The 24,365-nt window shown below is 35.4% G+C and overlaps 1 protein-coding gene across 1 annotated transcript; it reads left to right on the top strand.

The window, feature by feature from the left end:
* The first annotated feature begins 2,647 nt into the window (after positions 1-2,647).
* Positions 2,648-3,831, top strand: LOC128291591 (uncharacterized). The gene is made up of 3 exons (XM_053026771.1): positions 2,648-2,744; positions 2,838-3,326; positions 3,662-3,831. The coding sequence occupies exons 1-3, from the start codon at positions 2,648-2,650 to the stop codon at positions 3,829-3,831; spliced, it is 756 nt and encodes a 251-aa protein (XP_052882731.1).
* Positions 3,832-24,365: the final 20,534 nt, after the last annotated feature.

Genomic DNA, 24,365 nt, shown 5'->3' with positions numbered 1-24,365 from the left:
TTCCCCTAAAATTTTACAAAATTACAAAATTGCCCCTAGGCTCGTAAAATGAAAAGTACCCATTTTTCTCATTATTCAAGCCTAGCACGAATCATTTTCCCTCTTATACCAACCCGCATTTTTCATTTAATCACACATTTACACATAGTTTCTACAACTTTTAAAATTAGGTCCTTTTTATAAATTTCACCAAAAACCACCTAGTAAAAGTTGTTTAGCACACCTTAAACCTTCATATTCTTCCATTAGACACCAAAGCACAAGCATGTCATTCATGGGTATTTTTTGAACATGAACCTTAGCTCAAATTAAAGGTAGAAATAGCTAAATCGAGCTCTGAGGATTTCAATAATATAAAGAACATTAAAAACGAGGCTAGAATGCACTTACTTTGAGCTTGAAAGATGAAAGAAACTCTAGTTATGGCTTTCTGTGAAATTCGGCCAAGGACGATAAAGATGGACACAAATTTCGACTATTTTTCCTTTTTAATTCTTCTATTAACCAATAGACCAACATGCCCTTCCATTATAACTTTGATATTTTATCCCTCCTATCTCCATTTTTGTCCATAATGGCATATAATGGTCTAATTGCCAAATAAAGACTTCCAATTTCAAATCTCATACAATTAAGCCCTTAAATCACCTAGAACACATGTTTTTCACTTATTGCAATTTAGTCATAATAACTCAATTGGACACTTTATCGGTAAAATTTCTCATCGATATTTTCACACAAGGATGCATATATATCATGGACCTCACAACATAAAAAATGATTATTTCTATCTCGAATTTGTGGTCTCGAAACCACTGTTCTAACTAGGCCCTAATTCGGGATGTTACAGCGCTCGTTGAAAAGGTCACTAATATGAATTGATGATAAATGATTTAGTACGCCATAAGTTTACTAAAGAATATCCATCGAGATTTTGAGAAATTCAACGGGATTAGTATGAAAAGTGGAATTGAGATTTTGTTATGATGAGTTCATATACTAATTGTTTATTATTATGTATTACTATGTGTCTAATCTTGATGATTGAGTTAATGTGTTAGGGAAAATATTCTATACTTGATGGATTGCGTAGTTAATGTGGTTGTATGTTAAAGTAACCGGTAAGTTTACTTTCCTGTTATATGGACTTACTAAGCGTGTCAATGCTTACCCCATTTCACTTTCCCAATTTTATAGAGTTTGTGGACTCGTGGAGCCTGAAAGACAGTGGGAGCCTTGATCACACTATTAACAAGTCTCATTTTGATATAAATAAACATTCATTTTGATATAATTGCATGTATAGGATTTTTGATCGTTGTTTTATATGTGTCATTTGGTCAGCCAAAGAAATGGCTTGTGAAGATATGCTAATTCATTTTGTATACGGCCATGAGATGTGGCTCATATTTATATGGGTAGTAACCCTACTAAATATACATGTTTAGGTTTAAATGTTTCTTGTGATGTGATTGCATAGCCTAGCATGAATGGATGTGTAAAATGAGACCCAATAACTTGAGAATGGCTATGGCATAAAATGGTATGTGGTTACATCATGGCCTAAGTATAAAATGTGGAATGTGCTAATGATAACCCCAATACAAGAAGTGTAACTTGAACAAGCGTAATAAGGTTTACATGTATGAATCATGTCAAGGATGTTTAAGTTTAATTATATACCATGTTAAGTGTCCATGAAGTATATGAGTGTATATGGATGTAAAAGGGTGACCAATGGCTTGGAAAACAACCTTTAAATGGTCCGCACGGGCAGACACACGGGTATGTGTCTAGATACCTCACGGACGTGTTGAATGGCCGTGTGTCCCCTGCATACTAATTTTGTAGGTCAGTATGCTCAGTAGTAAACACACAGCCTAAGACACGGGCATGTGTCTTGACCGTGTGAGGGACATGGCCTACCCACATGGGCCTGTACTCTGGCTGTGTGAAGTCCGCACATTTTTATGAAAATTTCACTTAATTTTAATTGACCATGCAGTCTAGCCACAGGGTCGTGTGATACGGCCATGTGACACTAAATTGATGCTGATGTCATAGTCAGATAGTTACACGGCCGGAGGACACGGGCGTGTAGAGAGCACATGGGCGTGTCCCCTGTTTCACACAGGCGTGTGGCTCTGTATTAGGAAAATTTCCCAAACTTTTCTAAAAGTTCCTAATTTAGTCTCGATCCTTTTTTGATGGTTGTTTTGGGCCTTGTAGGCCTACATTAAGGACAGTTTGTGTATGTATGAATGAAGTTATTTAAAAAAAATAATAGCCTGACTTTTTGCATGAATGACTGTGTATGTGTTCGGTAATACCTTGTATCCTATCCCAGTCTCGGGTATGGGTAAGGGGTGTTATATTTAGTGGTATCAGAGCTACAATTTAGTTGATTCTTGGACTAACGTAGCATGTATCGAGTGTAGCTATACATGCCATTATACAAGTTTTGATAGTATGACATATCCTAACCATTTCAATTGTATTTGTATATAGCAATGTCTTCCAATCAAGCTCGAGATGAGTCCGAGGCAGCTGAGAGCCATGCTCCAGCTTTCGTACAGCAAGTTACTTTTGGTAGTGGTAGAAGGCTATGTCTGAGGGACGGGAAGAGGAGTAAGCCGCCTTTTTCAAGATGATAGATGAGTGGTTTGGTGATTGCCTAAGAAACCACCCCAATATACCACGGCCTCCTCTGCCCCCTGCTCGATTTGAAGAAGAAGTTCCACAAGGTATGGCACTCGTGAGAATTGGTAAGGCCCTAATGGATAAACTTAGGAAATACGGGGCTGAAGAGTTTAGGGCCACGATTGATGATGATCCAGAATGTGCTGAGTTTTGGTTTGAAAATACCACGCGAGTTCTTGAAGAGTTGTCTTGTACCCCCACAAAATGCCTGAATTGCACGGTATCTTTATTAAAGGACAGTGTATATCGCTGGTGGAAGACTATATCTTCGGTGACACCGAGGGAGAGTATTACGTGGGAATTCTTTCAAGTAGAATTTAAGAAGAAGTTTATTAGTCAAAGATTTTTAGGTCAGAAGCGAAAGGAGCTCCTGGAACTTAAACAAGGAAATAGAACCGTGTCAGAATACGAAAGAGAATTCATAAGACTAAGTCAGTATGCAAAGAAGTGGGTCCAAACGGAGGCAGAAATGTGCAAGTGCTTCGAAGAAGGTCTGAATGAGGAAATTAAGCTTTTAATTTGGATCCTTGAGATAAGGGAATTAGTTGCATTAGTTGATCGAGCCAAGAAAGTTGAAGAGCTAAATAACGAAAGAATGCAAGCAAAGAAAGAAGCTCGAGTTTCAAGTAAGAGATCCAGTAATAAGCCGCACTTGTTCCCCACAAAGAAATCGAGAAGTCATCAGAAACGCTCCACTGCATCGGTGTGATATTTGAGTAGAGTAAGAAGCTCTAAGCGTCACAATCCAAAGTCTTCTTCTCCTATGTCAACAAGTGTGGGAAGTGTGGGAGATCAAAAGCCGAGGTGTAACAGTTGCAATAAATTCCACTTTGGAGAGTGTCAGACGAGGAGTGGAGCATGCTATGGGTGTGGTTCTCTTGACCACTTTCTTAGGGACTACTCGGAACGAGTTGATGAGAGGTCTCGCTAGTCCCGAAATCGAGTACTCCCATCTACCCAGGTAGACCTCCACAACATCCTGAAAGTGCTAGCGGTAGTCGAATTGTTGCAAAGGATTCTACTGTAAAACCAGAGGCTCGAGCCCCGGTGAGAACTTATGCTATACGTGTCAGAGAGGAAGCCTCAGCTCCTGATGTTATTAAGGCTGTAACAGTCCAGTTTAGACCCTAGTTGAAATAGTGGTTTCAGAACCATAAATTTGAGTCTGAAAACTATTTAAATAATATTTTACGTGCTTATGATATGTGAATTAGCATGTGTGAAAGTTTCATATGAAAATTTAATCATTTGTGTGCTCAATTTGATAAAAGGACCTAATCGTGTTAAATGTAAAAGTGGCCTTCTAATTGTTAAAATCCCTATTTGATATGTCTTTGTAAATGAGAGGTCCTTATTATGTTATTAGACCATTGATATTTTAAATGGACATTGTTGGACATCCATTATAAGTTTATTGTTTATTATATTAAGGGCAAAACTGGTATTTGGTGATTTAAGTTATATTAAATAAAAGAAAAACATAGATTAGTGCTATGTTCATATTGTTGGCCGAAAATATCAAAGAAATAAGAAGAAAAAGATTGAGCTAGGGTTTCGGCACCTGTTTTGACTAAATAGGTATGTGTTTTTTATTGATTTTTGATAATTTCTATGTTTTGTGATTGTTGCTTTGTGTTTTACTAAGCCCATGTCTCAATTTATAATTTTGTTAATGATTTTGAGTTATGCCATTGATGAAATTATAAGTTTTGTGACGTTAGTTATTGATAAATAGAAGATATGTTTTGGGTTAACGTGTTTTGTCTTTAAATTTTGATGAATTTGAGTAATTTGGGCTAATTTTTTAAAATGAGAAATTGAGGGACTAAAATGTGAACTAAATGAAATATGTGGACTTGTATGAACACCATAAAGATTTGACTAAGCATGGTTGGAAGGAAATTTTAAGTATTTTGTGATTTTGTGAGTTAGGGACTAAAGTGTCAAATTTTGAAAATATGAGGGCTAATTTGTAAAATACCCAAAATGTGTGATTGCGGATTGATTTGAATGATTTGGTGAATACAAAGGTTAAATTTGAATTTATATAGATTAAAAACAAAAGAAAATGGAATTAGATAGGAGAAAGTCGAAAATCGTCGAGTAGCCGATTCCGTCTATCCAAATCCGTACGAGGTAAGTTGATAAACAAATAATTGTATTTTGATTTGAATTATTATTGATTATATGATTTTTAACAATGTTGAATGAATAATTGTGTTGAGAATGAGATATCAGAGAACGTATCGATAAATTTCTGACATTCAAAAAGCCTCGTACAAACCTTAGGAATAGTTAGGATACATATGTCATGACATACTATCCAATATGTGTTATCATGTAAGACCACATTTGGGACGTTGGCATCGACTTATGATTTACATGTAAGACCACGTCTAAGACGTTGGCATCGTATTTGATTTCGTGTAAGACCCTGTCTGGGATACTGTCATCGATACTGTCATCGATATTTGATTACATGTAAGACCACGTCTAGGATGTTGGCATTGTACGAGCTTTCTGAGCTATCTGCATATCCTTATGATTCCGAATGACTCAATGGGAATTCCGAGAAAATGAATTATGATGTGAACATGTGTCTGATTCAGGTACGTCTGGAATGAGTATCATATTTGATGTAAAAAGGTAAGTATATGTACTTTAGTGATCAATTGATGATATGAGAAAATATGTTATATGTGCTAAAGAATTTGGAATATATGAAATGTATATGAACATTGAGGTATGTGATAGTATTTGGCTATGAATTATATGCAAATTGATGATGATTATATGATTTAAATGATAAGTTTATTTGTATATGACCTACTAAGCTTTTGAAAGCTTACTTTGTGTGTGTTTGCTTTGTTTTATAAATATCGTAGCTACCGAGAGCTTAGGGATCATCGAGGATTGTCACCACACTATCAAACTATATTTCGGTACCTTTTGAAATTGTATATATTGAAGTATGGCATGTATAGGTTAGAGGTAGTTGAATATGTTTTGTGAAGTGTATATTTAGCCATGTGATATGGCTTAATTATGGTTGAACTTATGGTTTGATTTTGGTATATGATATGTGATGCAATATTGGTATGTTTGATATGTTCATGAATGGCCAAAGAAATTGGTCAAATTGGTATGTTTTTGAAATGTGCTTATCTAGAGAAAAGGTAAGATTATGGCATGAGATTGAATGATGGATATTATGGTTATAAATCATATGTTTTGGTGTGTATTTGGCTTATGGAATGATATGATTTGGTATGTGTTTCAAGCATGAAATTGGTTGATAATGTTATGGCATGAATGGTATATGTTTTGGTTGAGAAATGGTTGAAAATTTGGCATAAAATGTTGTAGTCTTGATGATTGTAGGGAAGACCCTTAATGGGTGGCAAATTGGCCTTGTAAATGGCCTATTTTTTACCACACGGGCAGAGACATGGGCGTGTGTCTCAGCCGTGTTGCCCTAGTGCGATTTCAAAATGAGCCTGGCTAGATCACACAGTTGCACACACAGACGTATGCTAGGCCTTGTGACCAAGTCAGTTTCGACCACAGGCTAGACACACGGGCGTGTGACTGGCCATGTGACCCAAGTCAGTAGCCTCCCTAATTTTCACACGGACTGGCACACGGGCGTGTCATGTGGCCATGTGGAGAAGTCAGTATGTAAGCCCTGTTTTGACATGGCCTAGACACACAGGCGTGTCTAAAGCCATGTAAGGCACACAACCTGTTCACACGGGCATGTGACCTGTGAAACTTTGAAAAGTTGTTTAAGTTTTAAAAAATTTTGTATGAGCTCGGTTTAGTCCCGACCCCTTTCTAATGCATGTTTAAGGTCTCGATGACCTATATAAGGAACTCTATAATAATGTTTGACTATGTTTTTGGATGATGTATTGAATTGTTCGTAAAATATTCTATTTCGTTCGGTAATACCTTTAACCCTAGTCCGGCGACGGATATGGGTTAGGAGTGTTACATTTGGTTGGCATCAAAGCTACGATTTAGTTGATTCTAAGACTAATGTAGAGTATGAGAGTCTAGCTATACATGCCATATTTATGAATTGCGATAGTGTGATAAATCCTCACAATGAAAATGTGTTTTTATATAGTAAATGGATCTCGAATGAGCCGTAGCTGACGATGTCAAGAGTAATACGCCTACTCTCGCACAAGGGACAGCGCCCTCCGACTGTAGACCGACTACGAGTAGCCATGATAGAGAGGCTAGACAAGCCGTCTATCAAATGATGAATGATTGGTTCACCGAATACATTAGAACTAATCCGGCTGTTCAACAACCCCGAACCCCGGCTAATCCTCCACAAGTCCCTACTATGTTACAAGTTAATTTGAATCAGTTGAATAAGCCTCCAGTTGATAAGATTAGAAAATATGGGGCCAAAAAATTCCGTGCTACTATGAATGATGACGGTGAAAGAGTCGAGTTCTGGTTAGAGAATACGATAAGATTATTTGATGAATTGTCTCTAACTCTAGATGAATGCATAAAATGTGTTGTTTCACTTCTGAGAGATATGGCGTATCACTGGTGGAAAACTTTGATATCTGTGGTTCCAAGTGAGCGAGTCACCTGGGATTTCTTCCGAATTGAATTCCTGAAGACATACATTAGTCAGAGATTCATAGATCAGAAATGTAAAGAGTTTTTTGAATTGAAACAAGGTCATATATCTGTTACAGAATACGAGCGAGAATTTGTAAGACTGAGTCAATATGCTGGAGAATATGTTTCTACTGAGGCAATAATATGTAAAAGATTTGAAGATGGTTTAAATGAAGATATTCATTTGTTAATCAGAATTTTAGAAAAAAAAAGAATTTGTTGTGCTTGTTGAACAGGCATGTAAAGATGAAGAGCTCGGGAAAGAGAAAAGAAAACCAATTTTGAAGCTAGAGACGTGAGAAAGAGATCCGTGAGTAAATCATTTCAATTTGCGTCAAAAAAGTTTCGAGATGATTTTAGCCGTTCAAAGCCTAATGTGGGATATTCAAGTAGAGATCGTGATAGATCACATTCAAGCTTTAGAGCTCCAGCTACATCTGTTGCTAGTATTGGAAATGCCAGATCTGATCGCCCTGAGTGCAAACATTGTGGTAAAAGACATCCAGGAAATTGTAGACTGTATGATCGGGCTTGTTTCAAATGTGGATCATTAGACCATTACATCTGTGATTGCCCGAATCTGTAGAGCAAGAAATTGTGCAAAATCCAAGGCCAAGTGGCAATGCATCTCGTGGTAGACCTCCCAGAAATACAGGATATGTGAGTGGCAGTCAGAGGGGGAAAAAAGACACTACTGTTAGATTCGAGGCTCGTGCACCTGCCAGAGCCTATGCCATTTGAGCTCGTGAGGAAGCTTTGTCTCCAGATGTGATTACGGGTAATTTGACACTTTATGATACTTCTGTGATTGCTTTGATAGATCTTGGATCAACGCATTCTTATATATGCATGAATTTAGTGAGTAGTAAGACTTTGCCTGTAGAGCCTAATGAATTCGTAATTAAAGTATCGAAAACCCTAGGCAGATGTGTTATGGTTGATAAAGTCTACAAGAAATGCCCGTTAATGTTTTGAGACATTTGTTTTTCGACTGATATGATGTTATTACCTTTCGATGAGTTTGAGATAATTCTAGGTATGGATTGGTTAACGTTGCATGATGCTATTGTGAATTGTAAATGAAAAACTATTGATTTGAGATGTAAGAATGATGAAATAGTTCGAATTGAATCTAGTGATTTGAATGGATTGCTTGCTATGATATCTTCAATGAAAGCTTTGAGTATTGTGAGAAAAGGTTGTGAAGCTTACTTTGCCTATGTGATTGATTCGAAAGTGTCAGAAAGGAAAATTGAATCACTGCCTGTTGTCTGTGAATTCCCTTATGTGTTTCTTGAAGAACTTCTGGGATTACCTCCAATTCAAGAAGTTGAATTTGGCATTGAGTTAGTACCGGGAACTACTCTGATTTCGATAGCTCCGTATAGAATGGCTCCGACCGAGTTAAAAGAATTAAAGTCTCAGTTGCTAGAGTTGACGATAGAAGGTTTGTGAGATCGAGTTTCTCACCTTCGGGTGCTCCTGTTCTATTTGTGAAAAAGAAAGACGGTACAATGAGAAAGTGCATAGTTATCGTCAGTTGAACAAAGTGACTATCAAGAATAAGTATCCTCTGCCTTGAATTGATTATTTGTTTGATCAATTGAAAGGATCGATTGTGTTTTTGAAGATAGATTTGAGATCTGGCTATTATCAGTTGCGAGTAAAAGATTCAAACATTCTGAAAACTGCATTCAAAATGAGGTACGAACACTATGAGTTTCTAGTTATGCCTTTCGAATTAACTAATGCACATGCTATCTTTATGGATTTGATGAACAGAATTTTCAGACCGTATTTAGATTGATTTTTTGTCGTATTCATTGATGACAGACTGATTTATTCATGTGATGAATCTGAGCATGCTGAACATCTGAGAATAGTGCTACAGACTTTGCGAGATAAGCAATTGTATGTGTGACAGCCCTAAAGTGACCCTAGTCGGAAAGCGGTTTCGAGACTGCTAAACCGAGTCACTAAATTATTTGAATATGATATTTATTGTCTAAAATTTGTGATTATGAATGTGTGGAAGCTTTAAGCTTCGATTTAGTAAATTGCATGTGAATTTAGTCAATAGGACTTATGTGTGACACTTTTGAAATGTGATAGGTTAATCTATAAGGATCTATTAGTGCATGTAATCAAAGGGTGGACTTGCATGTCAATTTTCCCCATTTAATTACTAGTGGCGGCCATGACAAAGGGTGATGGGCAAAACATGTCATAAAACATGTTTTGTTAATGGTTTATGTTAGAAATGATAAAATAATAATGGGAAGGCAAATGATGACAAAAAAAATGTGTGTGGTTGCCCCCTCCATTGCCGTGAATGGAAGAAAGAAAACAAAAGAAAAGAAAAAAAAAATGTTCATCTTCTCCTCCTACCTCTCTCAAGTCGAAATTAACCAAGAAATGGAAGAAAGCACACCTAAGGCATTCGGCCATCTTGTGTGGGGGGAATTAAGGTATGATATCAAGTGATTCTTTTGGAATTTTTGTGAAGTTGAGTTTGTTTTGGTGCTCATAACATGACCCATGTGTTAATTTTTGAGTTTGTGTTGCAAGAAACATTTGGTTATGTCCTTATATGTCAAATTGATGATAAATTTTTTATATTTGGTGAATGAATATGGGTTTCGGTCATGGTAGATAACAAAGAATGTGGTTGTTGTTCTTGTTGATTTGGATGAATTTTTGGTGGATAGGTGCTTGAATCAAACAAATGATCATGTGTGTACACTAGGTGCTAGTTGAGAAGAATCGGTCACTATATTGGAGGCGATTGCCGAATATGAGTTTAGTTGTTGAGAGAGATGAATGTGTTTTGAGTTGATGGAATAAAAGAATGCTTAAAGATGTGTCACAACAAATTATATGTTAAGCTAAGGTTGTTAAATTATCAATCTTTCTTCCTAGCCGAATATGTGTTTATTAAGTTGAGTTGTTAAATAGATTTTGAAGTTAGCCCATGCATTTATTTTTGAATTTAAGAAGAATGATACATTCGACTATGCTTTGATGTGCTTGGATTGTTTTTCATTGAGTAAATGATTGAGGAATGGTTAGAAGAATTTGAATGCTAAACTAGTTGATTTGTTTGATGATATATATATATATATATATTTGGCAATGGGATAAAATGTGTATTAAGGTAAGTTTCATGGTGATTATGCTTGTGAGGTTGGGTTAATATTCGGCATTGAGTAATGTGGGGTAAGGTGATTAATCGGCTATGAAATTAGCTAAATTGAATAGGTATGTTTAATGATATGCTTAGTATAATGTATGATCTTATAACTTGGTTTGGTATTGAGATAAAGGTTAGATGTATGATTGGATTTTGGTATGTGTTAAATTGGTCAATCAAAGATTAAATGATATGTGATTGCCAAATGTGATTGTTAAGTGAATAATATTAGTTAAGTACTTAAGCAAATCTATTGTTTTACTTAAGCTTAAGAGCAAAGAGGATCAAAGTCGGATAGGGGAAAAGAGAAAGTAAACGAATAGCCGTGGACATCTAATCGTCAACCACTTCTGAGGTAAGTTTTAAGCGATTAAATGTTGAGTAAATTCAATCATAATAGGACATAATGAGTGGATTTAATAAGTTATGATGTGGCCATGATATGTCTTAAACTCAAATGGTAAGTTCATAAGTGTTTGGACTTGGAAATTTAAGAGCAAATTGTAATAATTTGCTTGGACAGCAGCAGTAATGTGATTTTAGAAAATCACTATAAATTGTTGGTGTTGAATTATAGGCTGAATAAAATATGTAATCAAAGCTTAGTTGGCCTAATTTCTTATATAAGAGACCGTGGAAGCAAAGAAATTTCCTATAAAGAGATATCTAAAGTTGTATGGGACGATTGTCGAATGACTCGAAATCCCTGTTCTGTTTTTGGAAAATCATTATAATTTGTACAAAATGGTTATAAGATAAGATTTGTATGCTTAGACTCCTTAATGAGTCTAGTTTCAAATGAAATCAAATAGAACACATTATGAATTCTGTACAATGAAAAATGTGATTCGTAGTGAAGAGTGATCAGATTAGTCAAACAGTGAAACAGGGGAAACTTTAAGAAAAATCTGGTATTGATTGGCCAAACCTAAAATTCTGAAAATTTTATGGATGGAAGATATATGAGTCTATATTCAGGGAAAATTAACGGCAATTGATTTTGAGTTTTGTACCTCCAGTTATAAATAATTTAGTGACTATTGCTCAGGAAAACAGCTTGTGGTGAATATGTGAATTTGTTGTAAACATTGATCAAACTATTTGAGTTGCTTATAAGCTATGGCTGAAATTGATGTACAAGATAAATATATATATGTGTGATATGTGTATGTGGTAAAGCCGAATGGCTAATGTGAAATATATATAAGATATGTATATGTGGTAAAGTAGAATGGCTAATGTGAAATATATGTGTGATATGTATATGTGGTAAAGTAGAATGGCTAATGTGAAATATCGTGTGATATGTATATGTGGTAAAGCCGAATGGCTAATGTGAAATATCGTGTGATATGTATATGTGGTAAAGCCGAATGGCTAATGTGAAATATATATAAGATATGTATATGTGGTAAAGTAGAATGGCTAATGTGAAATATATGTGTGATATGTAGATGTGGTAAAGTAGAATGGCGAATGTGAAATATGTATGAGATATGTATATGTGGTAAAGCCGAATGGCTAATGTGAAATATATATGAGATATGCATATGTAATAAAGCCGAATGGCGAATGTGAAATATGTATGAGATAAGAATATGTGGTAAAGCCGAATGGCTAATGTGAGTGTTGTAACATGCGATTAAATGTACATGAAACTTGGAGATTATGTCCGGGTAAGACCTGATGACTACGTGTGGAGATTATGTCCGGGTAAGACCCGATGACTACGTGTGGAGATTATGTCCGGGTAAGACCCGATGACTACGTGTGGAGATTATGTCCGGGTAAGACTTTGTAATAAGAATTGCTTATAAATATACTCAATGCGAAAGGTTAAACAGGTATGTACTCCAAGTTTATATATGATGCATACGAGAGCAATCTATGGGACTATTCCTATGATTATGTGACATCGGATTAGTGTGAGAGGTTATGTGAAATCATACGATATATCTATGTCACATGAGCTCACTTTATGTGAGAGTTTATTTGCCTATTGTATATGATGAGATGTGCATATTCGGTAAAGGGATGGTATGCTAGAAGGAAGAGTGAAATAAAAATACGAACAACTATGTTATAATTTGATTGTTATCTGTTGACACTTTGCTTAAAACTTACTAAGCATTGTAATGCTTACTCCGTTTACTCTGTTTCCTCTGTCTTATAGGTCTCATTCTTGAAGCTACTGGGCTCGGGGATCGTCGACAACTAGTCACACTATCACTATCCACCGCTTATTCTTGCTATGTTTAGAACTATTTTATGGCATGTATAGAATAGACTAGTGGCGGAAGAATATTTTTGGTTAATGTATATAAGCCATGCGAAAATGGCATCTTTTTAATGTTTACTTAGTGAAGTTTAAATTTTACCTTTGGCTGTGCTTTGTACTTATTTAAATGAACGATCTTTAATTCAAGAAAAAGTTCGAAATTTTACTGTTCTGACATGAGTTACAAGTCCGGTAATGCCCCTTACCTATTCTAGCGACGGTTACGGGATAGGGGTGTTACAGTATGCAAAGTTTAGTAAATGTGAATTCTGGTTACAAGAAGTCAGTTTTCTTGGCCATATTGTATCAGCATCAGGTATCCAAGTTGATCCGAGCAAAATTTTAGCTATTCTAGATTGGAAGCCTCTGAAAAATGTTTTCGAAGTTCACAGTTTTCTAGGACTTGCTGGTTATAGCCGAAGATTTGTAAAAGGCTTTTCTATGATTGCAACTCCGTCAACGAAATTGCTTTAGAAAGATGTGAAATTTGATCGGTCTAAAAAGTGTCAGAAAAGCTTTGATCAGTTGAAAACTTTGTTGACTGAAGCTCTAGTGTTAGTAAAACCCGAAATGGGTAAAGAATTTGTGCTCTATAGTGATGCTTCGTTGAACAGTCTGGGATGTGTTTTGATGCGGGAAGGCAAAGTCATTGCTTATGTTTCGAGATAGTTATAGCCGCACAAAAAGAACTATCCGACGCATGACCTTGAGTTAGCTGCGATCGTATTTGCTTTGAAGATTTGGCGCCGCTATCTGTTCGGTGAGAAATGTCATGTATATTTTGATCATAAGAGTTTAAAATGTCTGATGACTCAGAAAGATTTGAATCTACGACAGAGAAGATGGTTAGAATTACTGAAAGACTACGAGCTTGTTATTGATTATCATCCGGGAAAAACAAATGTTGTTGCTGATCCTTTGCATTACGAGCTATGAATGCTCATTTGGTTCTATCCGATAATGGTTCGATTTTAGCTGAGTTAAAGCAAGACCATTATTTATTCAATATATTATCAAAGCTGAGAAGGTTGATAATGAGATTTTAACGAAACAAGCTCATTGTGATTTAGATTCTGATCTAGAATTGATCCAGATGATTTTGAATGAAGCTTACAACAGTCGCTTATCTGTTCATCCGGGTAGCATGAAAATGTATAATGACTTGAAACAGCTTTATTGGTGGTATGGCATTCTGAATCGTGGTAAACCGATTGATGAAATCAGTTCATTTTATTCTAGTACGGTCTGATTACTCACTTGATAATTTATCTGAGTTATACATTTCTGATATTATGAGATTGCATGGTGTGCCATTATCTATTGTGTCAGATAGAGATTCGAGATTCACATTGCGATTTTGGAAGAAATTGCAAGATGCTCTGGGTATGAAATTGCATTTCAGTACTTCTTTTCACCCGCAAACGGATGGTCAATCCGAGTGGATTAATTAAATTCTCGAGGATATGTTGAGATGTTGCATTCTTGAGTTTGAAGGTTCGTTGGAACAGTATTTGCCTTTGATTGAATTTGCTTACAATAATAGTTTTCAATCGAGCATCAAAATGGCACGATACGAAGCCTTATATGGTCGCAAATGACGTACACCTTTGTATTGGACTGATCTCAGTGAAAATAAGATAAACAGGGTCGATTTGATAAAAGAGACTGAACAGAAAGTAAAAGTGATTCAAAATAGTCTGAAAGTAGCTTCTGATCGTCAAAAATCTTACGCAGATTTGAAACGAAAAGATATTGAATTTGAAATCAGCAACAAAGTGTTTTTGAAAGTGTCCCCGTGGAAGAAAGTACTTTGATTTGGTCGTAAAGGCAAATTGAGTCCGAGGTTCATCAGACCATATGAGATTACCGAGCATATCGAATCGGCTGCTTATAGATTGTTGATGCCACCTGAGCTAGAAAAGATTCACAATATATTTCATGAATCAATGCTTCGACGATACAGATCCGATCCTTCGCATGTAATTCCTCCATATGAGATTGAGATTCAGTCTGATATGACCTACGATGAAGAACCAATCCTTTTTTTAGCTCGTGAGGTTAAAGAATTACGAAATAAGAAAATTTTGTTAGTAAAAGTATTGTGGTATCGACATGGTGTCGAAGATGTTATGAGACAACAATATCCGAATTTGTTCAACGGTAAGATTTTCAGGGACGACAATCCTTAAGAGGGGAGAATTCTAATAATCCAATTTAGACCCTAGTCAAAATAGTGGTTTTGGGACCACAAATTTGAGTCTAAAAATATTTAAATAATATTTTCTGTTCTTATGATATGTGAATTAGCATGTGTGAAAGTTTCGTATGAAAATTTAATCGTTTGTGTGCTCAATTTGATAAAAGGACCTAATCGCGTAAAATGTAAAGGTGACCTTCTAATTGTTAAAGTGCCTATTTGATATGTCTTTGTAAATGAGAGGTCCTTATTATGTTATTAGACCATTGATATTTTAAATGGACATTGTTGGACATCCATTATAAGTTTATATGTTTATTACATTAAGGGCAAAACTGGTATTTGGTGATTTAAGTTATATTAAATAAAAGAAAAACATAGATTAATTCTATGTTCATATTTTTGGCTGAAAATATCAAAGAATTAAGAAGAAAAAGATTGAGCTAGGGTTTTGGCACTTTTTTCGACTAAATAGGTATGTGTTTTTTATCGATTTTTAATAATTTTTATATTTTTGTATTGTTGCTTTGTGTTTTACTAAGCCCTTGTCTCAATTTCTGATTTTGTTAATGATTTTGAGTTATGCCATTGATGAAATTATAAGTTTTGTGAAGTTAGTTGTTGATAAATGGAAGATATGTTTTGGGTTAACATGTTTTGTCTTTGAATTTTGATGAATTTGAGTAATTTGGGCTAATTTGTGAAAATGAGAAATTGAGGGACAAAAATGTGAAATAAATAAAATATGTGGACTTGTATGAACACCATAAAGATTCGGCTAAGCATGGTTGTAAGGAAAGTTTGAGTATTTTGTGATTTTGTGAATTAGGGACTAAAATGTCAAAAAGTGAAAATATGAGGGCTAATTTTTTAAATGCCCAAAATGTGTGCTTGTGGATTGATTTAAATGATTTGGTGAATAAAAAGGTTAAATTTGAATTTATAGAGATCAAGAACAAAAGAAAACGGAATTTGTGACACCCCCTACCCGAGACCATTGCGGGAGTTGAGCACGAGGCGTTACCAGACTTATCTTACTTGTTCGAGGCATAATTTTTTTTTTTACTTTTAAAAATTAATTCACTTGCATTCATCCAATAAATCTCTAAAAAGGGCCTTTGAGCCCCTAAAACGTGCAATTGGAACTGTTCGGGACCAAACCGGGAACATTAAAAATTTTCCAATTACTTACACAAATCAAAATAATTTATTTTACTATTCATAATAAAACTGTCCATCTGCATAATAGTCACTAAATTAATTATAACTCGAGTTACGAAACTCAAAACTTAAATCAGTAAATTTTCCCTGAAGCTAGACTCATATATCTTCTTACCATAATTTTTCTAGAATTTTTGGTTTGGACAATTAGTACAGTTTATTCATTAAAGATTCCCTTGTTTCGCAGTTCAGTAGACCTGATCTCTCTTCACTAAAAATTGATTATCTCATTATACAGAATTTAGATAACATTTCTGTTTGTTTTTAATAAAAATAGACTCACTAAGAAATCGCAACATATAAACTATGACTTATAATTTTTTTTTTTTACAATTTCTAGTGATTTTCCAAATTTGGATCAGGGGATTACGAAGTCACTCTGAACTAGTCTTACAAAAATCTAAATATAGACTTCCTTTCTTGCCGTGTTTCTTTCTTATGAAAATAGACTCAACAAGATTTAATTCGATATCTCATTCACTATTTAATTCCATTTCTACAATTTTTAGTGATTTTTCAAAACCACATCACTACTTCTGTTTCCTAATTGTTCCATTGCCAACTCTTACTCCATAATTTCTTTGCATCAAACCTCATTTAGGTATACATAATACCAAAACATGTTCTTATTTAGCTATATCATAAGCTAATCATTACCAAGTATTCACAAGTCATTCTTTAATCATATCATAAGGACATACACACAAAATAGCCATGTCCCTATACATGGCATAACTTACAGTATTTCTAGTCACAAAATATCGAGATAGCTCGTTGATAGTGTGATACGATCTCCAACGTCCTTACTATTTTCTGAGTTGGCTTTGCAATACTATAAAAAAGAGAGAAAAGAAAGGTAGTAAGCATAAAGCTTAGTAAGTTTTCATGTAAATAAATAACAACATTCTAAATGATTTATCAAGATAACCTGAACCTTTCGAACATGGACTTATCTTACCTTCCCTTTGGTACACTCTTTAAAATTTCCGTTGAACCACTGGGAATACTAAGGATACACGGGTACCTTTTTTTCTTAAACTTACCATTGTCATGTCTTGACATGGTCTTACATGGTATCCTTGCCTTATGAACTCACCATTCCATTCCTTGGCATAGTCTTACATGGGATCTTTGCCTTATCGTAGTTTATCAATGCCATGTCTTGACATGGTCTTACATGATTACCTTGCCTTGTAAAACTTACCAATGCCATGCCTTGGCATGGTCTTACTTGGTATCCTTAAACCCTAATGTCATGACATTTGTATCCTACACATTCTTAAGGTTCAACAGGGACTTTTAAGTATCATTTCTCCATCAATTCTTGCTTGAATCATCAAGGAATAAATTTACAAAATAAATATATAGATGCTGAAAAATAACATCATTAATTATAAATAATAAAACATTGCATTTATTTACTACAAACTTACCTCGATACAAAATATGATCAAATATTTTGATTTAGTCCTCAACCTTTTTTTTTCCTCAGTCTCAGCTCGAATTTCGTTCTTCTTGATCTATAATAGCATATTTAACTTATCTAATATTCACATTTATCAAAACAATCTTTAACTCTAACTTTTACAAAATTATAATTTTGCCCCTAAACTTTTGCATATTTACACTTTTTCCCTAAGGCTCGGAAATGAAACTTTATCCATAATACTTATGTTTTATGACATGATGATCATTTATTTACCTACAACAACATCAAATTCCCACTCTAACATGTACTTATGACCATTAGGTATTTTTACCTATTATGTCATTTTACTCGTTTTCGCTGAAAATCGCTTAGCTCACGTCGTTTAACATAATTTCAAGCTTCATATTCTACCATAAAACATCAAAATAAACACATTTCACCGATGGGTATTTTTCCAAATATGAACCCTAGGTTAAATTATTGCTAGAATAAGCTAAATCAAGTAATTGAGACTTCAAAAACGTAAAGAACATTAAAAACGGGGGCTTGGAATCACTTACTATGAAGATTGGAAGCTTGACAAAACCCTAGCTATGAAGAACCCTTGAAATTTTGGCCTAATGAAGAAGATGGGCACATTTTGCCATCTTTTTCCCCTTTTTAATCTTTTAATTATCAAATGAGTAAAATACCCTTCATTAAAACTTTATTTATTTTTATCTATGTATGTCCATTTTTGTCCATGAAAACCTAACGGTATAATTTCCATTTAAGGACCTCTACTTCAATTATACTCTTCAACTTAATCTTTTAGCATCTAAAACTCATATTTATCAACTTTTACAATTAAGCCCTAGTAGGTAAATTAAGCATGCTATCTATAAAATTTTCCATCGATACTCTAACACATGCATCTAATCCCTCGGTAAATTATAAAAATTAATCAGAATAAACTTTTCTATCTCGAATTCATGGTTTCGAAACCACTGTTCCTTTGAGGCCCTATTTTTGGATGTTACATTTCTCCCCCCTTTCGAGATTTTCGTCCTCAAAAATCTTACCTGTGAAAAGATTTGGATATTGTTTTCGCATAACCTCTTCAGGCTCCCATGTAGCCTCGTCTACCCCATGCCTATTCCACAATACTTTCACAAGTGCAATACTTTTGCTCCTTAGTTGCTTGACCTTTCAAGCTAAAATCTTTATCGGTTCTTCAGCATAAGTCATATCTTGTTGAATCTTAACCTTTGTCTGTGAAATCACATGTGAAGGATCAGAACGGTAACGACGTAACATGGACACATGGAACACATCATGAATCTTCTCTAACTCTGGCGGCAAAGCTAACCAATATGCTAATGGTCCAACTCTTTCAGTCACCTCAAACGGCCTAATAAAACGTGGACTTAGTTTGCCTTTCTTGCCAAATCTAAAGACTTTTTTCCACGGGGATACTTTCAAGAACACTTTGTCACCAACTTGATACTCAATCTCTTTTTTTTTCAGGTCTGCATAAGACTTCTGTCTATTTGAAGCTGCTTTCAAGTAATCTTTGATAACTTTCACTTTCTCTTCACTTTCTTTAACTAAATCAACCTCGTAAATCTGATTTTCTTTAAGCTCTGTTAAATACAAAGGTGTGTGAAATTTACGTCTATACAAAGCTTCATAAGGTGTCATTTTCAAACTTGACTGGTAACTATTATTATAAGCAAACTCTACCAACGGCAAATATTTCTCCCAACTACCTTGAAATTCTAAGATACACTCAAGTATCTGAATAACTCTCTCTAACTGACCATCGGTCTAAGATGAAAAGCTGTACTAAAACTCAACTTTGTGCCCAAAGCTTCTTGTAACTTCTTTTAAAATCACAAAGTGAATCTCGGGTCTATATCTGAAATAATGGATAATGGTACTCCATGTAGTCTGACTATCTCTGAAATATATACCTTGGGCAACTTGTCAAGTGAATAATCCATACAAACTGGAATAAAATGAGCCAACTTCGTTAGCTTATCAATCACAACCCATACTACATCTTTCTTTCTCGGTGTCAACGGCAATCCTGCCACAAAATCCATGGAAACTTAGTCCCATTTCCACTCAGGAACTAACACCGGCTGTAATAAACCTGAAGGTACCTGATGTTCGGCTTTTACCTGTTGACAGATCAAGCATCTAGAAAAAAACTCTGAAATATCTCACTTTATTCCTGCCCACCAATACATTTTCTTCAAAACATTATACATCTTTGTACTACCTGGATGAATAGACAAGGAACTGCTATGTGCTTCCTCTAAAATCTTTTGAATAACCTCATCATTCTTTGGTACACATATCCAATTTCTAAACATTAAACAACCGTTAGAACTGATCTAAAAATTTGACTCTATACCTGACTCACACTGAGCTCTTTTGGCTTGCAACTCACTGTTATCTTTTTGAACTTCAAAAATTTCTTCGAGAAACATTGGCTTAGCTCTTAATTCAGCTAAGATAGATCCATCATCAGATAAGGTTAAACTAGTGTTCAAAACTCTTAATGCAAATAAAGATTTTCTACTCAAAGCATCAGCAACAACGTTTGCCTTACCCGGGTGATAATCGATCATTAGTTCATAATCTTTAATCAACTCTAGCCATCTTCTTTGCCTCAACTTCAAATCTTTCTAAGTCATCAAGTATTTCAAACTTTTATGATCAGTAAATATTCGGCACTTCTCACCATACAAGTGATGTCTCCAAATTTTTAACGCAAATACAATGGCAGCTAGTTCTAAATCATGTATCAAATAATTTTTCCTGTGGCTTTAGTTGTCTAGAGGCATAAGCAATTACCTTTCCTTCTCGCATAAGTACACATCCTAGTCCATTCAAGGACGCATCACTGTAAATTACAAACTCTTTACCCGGTTGTAGTTGTACTAAGACAGAAGCTTTAGTCAACAATGCCTTTAACTTATCAAAACTCTGCTGACACTTTTTAGTCCATTCAAACTTGACATCTTTCTGTAGCAATCTTGTCAATAGAGTAGTTATCATGGAAAATCCTTGTACAAATCGTCTATAATAACCAGTGATACCAAGAAAACTTCTGACCTCTAATACATTCCTAGGAGGCTTCCAATCAAAAATGGCTGAAATCTTGCTGGGTTCAACTCTAATACCTTCACCTGAGACTATATGTCCAAGAAAACCAACTTCCCATAACCAGAACTCACTTTTGCTAAACTTGGCATAAAGCTGATTATCTCTTAAAGTCTGTAAAACTGTTCCCAAATGCTTTGAATGCTAAGTCTTATCATGAGAATAAATCAAGATATCATCAATGAACACAACTACAAATTTATCCGAGTAAGGTCTGAAAATTCGATTCATTATGTCCATGAAAATGGCAGGAGCATTATTCAAGCCAAATGGCATCACAAGGAACTTATAATGGCCGTACCTAGTCCGAAAAACAGTCTTTGGAACATCTGACTCTTTAACTCGCAACTGATAATATCCAGATCTCAAATCTATCTTGGAGAACACAGTAGCTCCCTTCAATTGATCAAACAAATCATCAATTCTAGGCAATGGATACTTGCTCTTAATAGTCATCTTGTTAAGTTGTCGATAATGTATGCACAATCTCATCGAACCATCTTTCTTTTTCACAAAGAGTACTGGTGCACCCCATGGTGAACAACTAGGTCTTGCAAAGCCTTTCTCTGTTAGTTCCTGCAACTGAACTTTTAATTCTCTCAATTCTATTAGAGTCATTCTATAAGGAGCAATAGAAATGGGTGTTGTACCCGGAACCAATTTGATACCAAACTCAACTTCTCTAATAGGAGGCAACCTGGTAGTTCTTCTAGAAACACATTAGGAAACTCACATACCATAGGCACTAATTCAATTTTCAACTCTGGATCTTTAATATTCAACATAAAAATAATATAAGCTTCTTATCCTTTTATCAAGCATTTCTGAGCAGACATAATAGAAATTATGGCAATTGAACTATCTGACTCATCTGAATTAACCCAAAGAATTTCACCATTTTCGCATTTCAACTTAATGAATTTCTTTCCATAATTCGCTATCATGTCATGCGCAGTCAGCCAATCCATACCAAGAATCACATCAAACTCATCAAATGGCAATAGCATGAGATCGGCCAGAAAATAGTAACCTCTAACCATCAAAGGGCAATTTTTACATACTTTGTCTACTAATACATATTAACCCAATGGATTTGATACTTTAATCACAAATCCCGTAGACTCTATGGAAATGTTCATACTAGGCATCAATTTCATGGAAACATAGGAATGGGTCGAACCCGGGTCAATCAAAGGAATAACATTAACAGCATGAAGAGAAAATGTACCCGTAATTACATCGGGGGAGGATGCCTCTTCACGAGCACGGATAGCATAGGTCCTTGTAAGTGCTCTAACATCTAGTCTCATTGCTAAATCTCTAGATACACCTCTACCTAATCCTATTCCCAACCTTCTCTGAGGTCTGCCTCTAACGGAGCCATTGCCTAATCTTACACTCGGTATTACTTCTCTTTTATCCATCTCAGAACACTTCCGAATGAAATGATCTGATGCACCACATCAGAAACAGCCAGTATCAGTTGCTCGACATTGACCTGGATGATGTCGACAACATTGAGAACACTCAGGTCTATCAAGCTGAATAATGCCAACACTCGCAATTGAAGTGGTCTGAGCTTTCTGACCCATAAATCTTCTACCTATGTTTCGGCTAGAATACCCTGTTGAAAAATCAGATCTCGTAGAGAACTCTCTAGGCCACTTGGATGTAGACTGAAACGACTTGCTCATCTGTCTTTTCTTCATGTATTGCATCTCAATTTCAGCTTTACCCTTTCCTTTCAGCAACTCCTCTGCCTTACAAGCTCTTTCAACTAAAATAACAAACTCTTTTACTTCTAAAACACAAACTGACAGCCGAATATCATCATTCAGCCCATCTTCAAATCTCTTGCACATAATAGCTTCAGTAGACACACACTCTCGTGCATAATTACTGAGTCTGACAAATTCACGTTCATATTCAGCTACTGTCATCTTACCCTGCTTTAGTTCAAGGAATTATTTTCTTTTATGGTTGATGAACCTCTGACTAAAATATTTCTTACGGAACTCCTCCTGAAAGAAATCCCAAGTAACCCTCTCTTTCGGTACTACTGACACAAGTGTCTTCCACCAATGGTAGGCTGAGTCTCGTAAAAATGATACAACACACTTCATGCACACTTCAAGTGTGCAGGATAACTCATCAAAGACCTTGATAGTATTCTCAGCCCAAAATTCAGCTTTCTCTTCATCTTCATCTTTAGTAGCGTGAAACTCTTCGGCCCCTTTTTTCTAATTTTTCAACTGGTGGCTTCTCTCTTCTGACTGTATTTGTGACTGGGGAAGCTACATGGGTAGTCTGAGGATCATGAGGGGGTGGAGGTCTAACTGCCAGATTCATACGAACGAACTCGGGCAAACCATTCACTCATAGCTTGGAAGAAGGCTTCTCGAGCCCCTCCTCCCTGACTAACTGTAACAGGCCTTTCACTACTATCTGGTGGCACCGTTCCTTCTGCTAGAGTGAGCGCATTACTTTCTACATCATCTACACCAACTCGTTCAGGATCCATAACTATAAAAGAAAAACATTTTAAAATCGTCAGGAGTTGTCACACTATCAAAATATAAGTATGGCATGTATAGCTAGACTCTTACTCATATTGAATATTCTGAGAACCGACTAAAATCTTGCTCTGATACCAATAAATTAACACCCCTTACCCGAGACCATCGTCGAAGTCGAGCACGAGGCGTTACCAGACTTAACTTACTTGTTCGAGGCATAATTTTCTTTTACTTTTAAAAATTAATTTGCTCGTATTCATCCAATAAATCCCTAAAAAGGGACTTTTAGGCCTCAAAACGTGTAATTGGAACAATCGGGACCAAACCGGGAACATTAAAAAAATTTAATTACTTTCACAAATCAAAACAATTTATCTCACTATTCATAATAAAATTGTCCATCTGTGTAACAGTAACTAAATTAATTATAAATCGAGTTACGAAACTCGAAATTTAAATCTGTAAATATTTCCTAAAACTAGACTCATATATATTCTTACCATAATTTTTCTAGAATTTTTGGTTTGAAAAATTAGTACAGTTTATTCATTAAAAGTTCCCCTATTTTGCAGTTTAGTGGACCTTGTGACAGCCCAAAATTGACCCTAGTCGGAATGTGGTTTCGGGACCACAAAACCGAGGCATAAAAATAATTAAAAATTTATTTTGATGCCTATGATATGTGTTAAATTGTGTGTGACATTTTTGATGTTTCGATTTAGTGTTATAAATGCGAATTTCACTAGAAAGGACCTAGTAGTGAACTTTGAAAGTATGATGGGGAAATGTGTGATGAATAGTTGCTCATGCATGCAAAAATAAGGGATTTGCATGTCAAATTTCCCCCCCAACATAAAGTGGCCGGCCATGAAAAGAGAGGATGGGCAAAACATGTCATGAAACATGTTTTGTTGGTGCATGAGGGAGAAATAATAAACAAAGGTGTATAGGTAAGAAAAGAATGAAAAAAAAATGTGTGTGAGTGTGGTATTCCCCCCCCATTGCCGTGAGTTGTAGAGAAAGAAAGAAAAATTTTGTTC

Source organism: Gossypium arboreum, chromosome 4, assembly GCF_025698485.1.
Source record: "Gossypium arboreum isolate Shixiya-1 chromosome 4, ASM2569848v2, whole genome shotgun sequence".
NCBI lineage: Eukaryota > Viridiplantae > Streptophyta > Magnoliopsida > Malvales > Malvaceae > Gossypium > Gossypium arboreum.
Note: the sequence above shows the minus strand (reverse complement) of the source record. Positions and strands in the feature narration are given on the sequence as shown.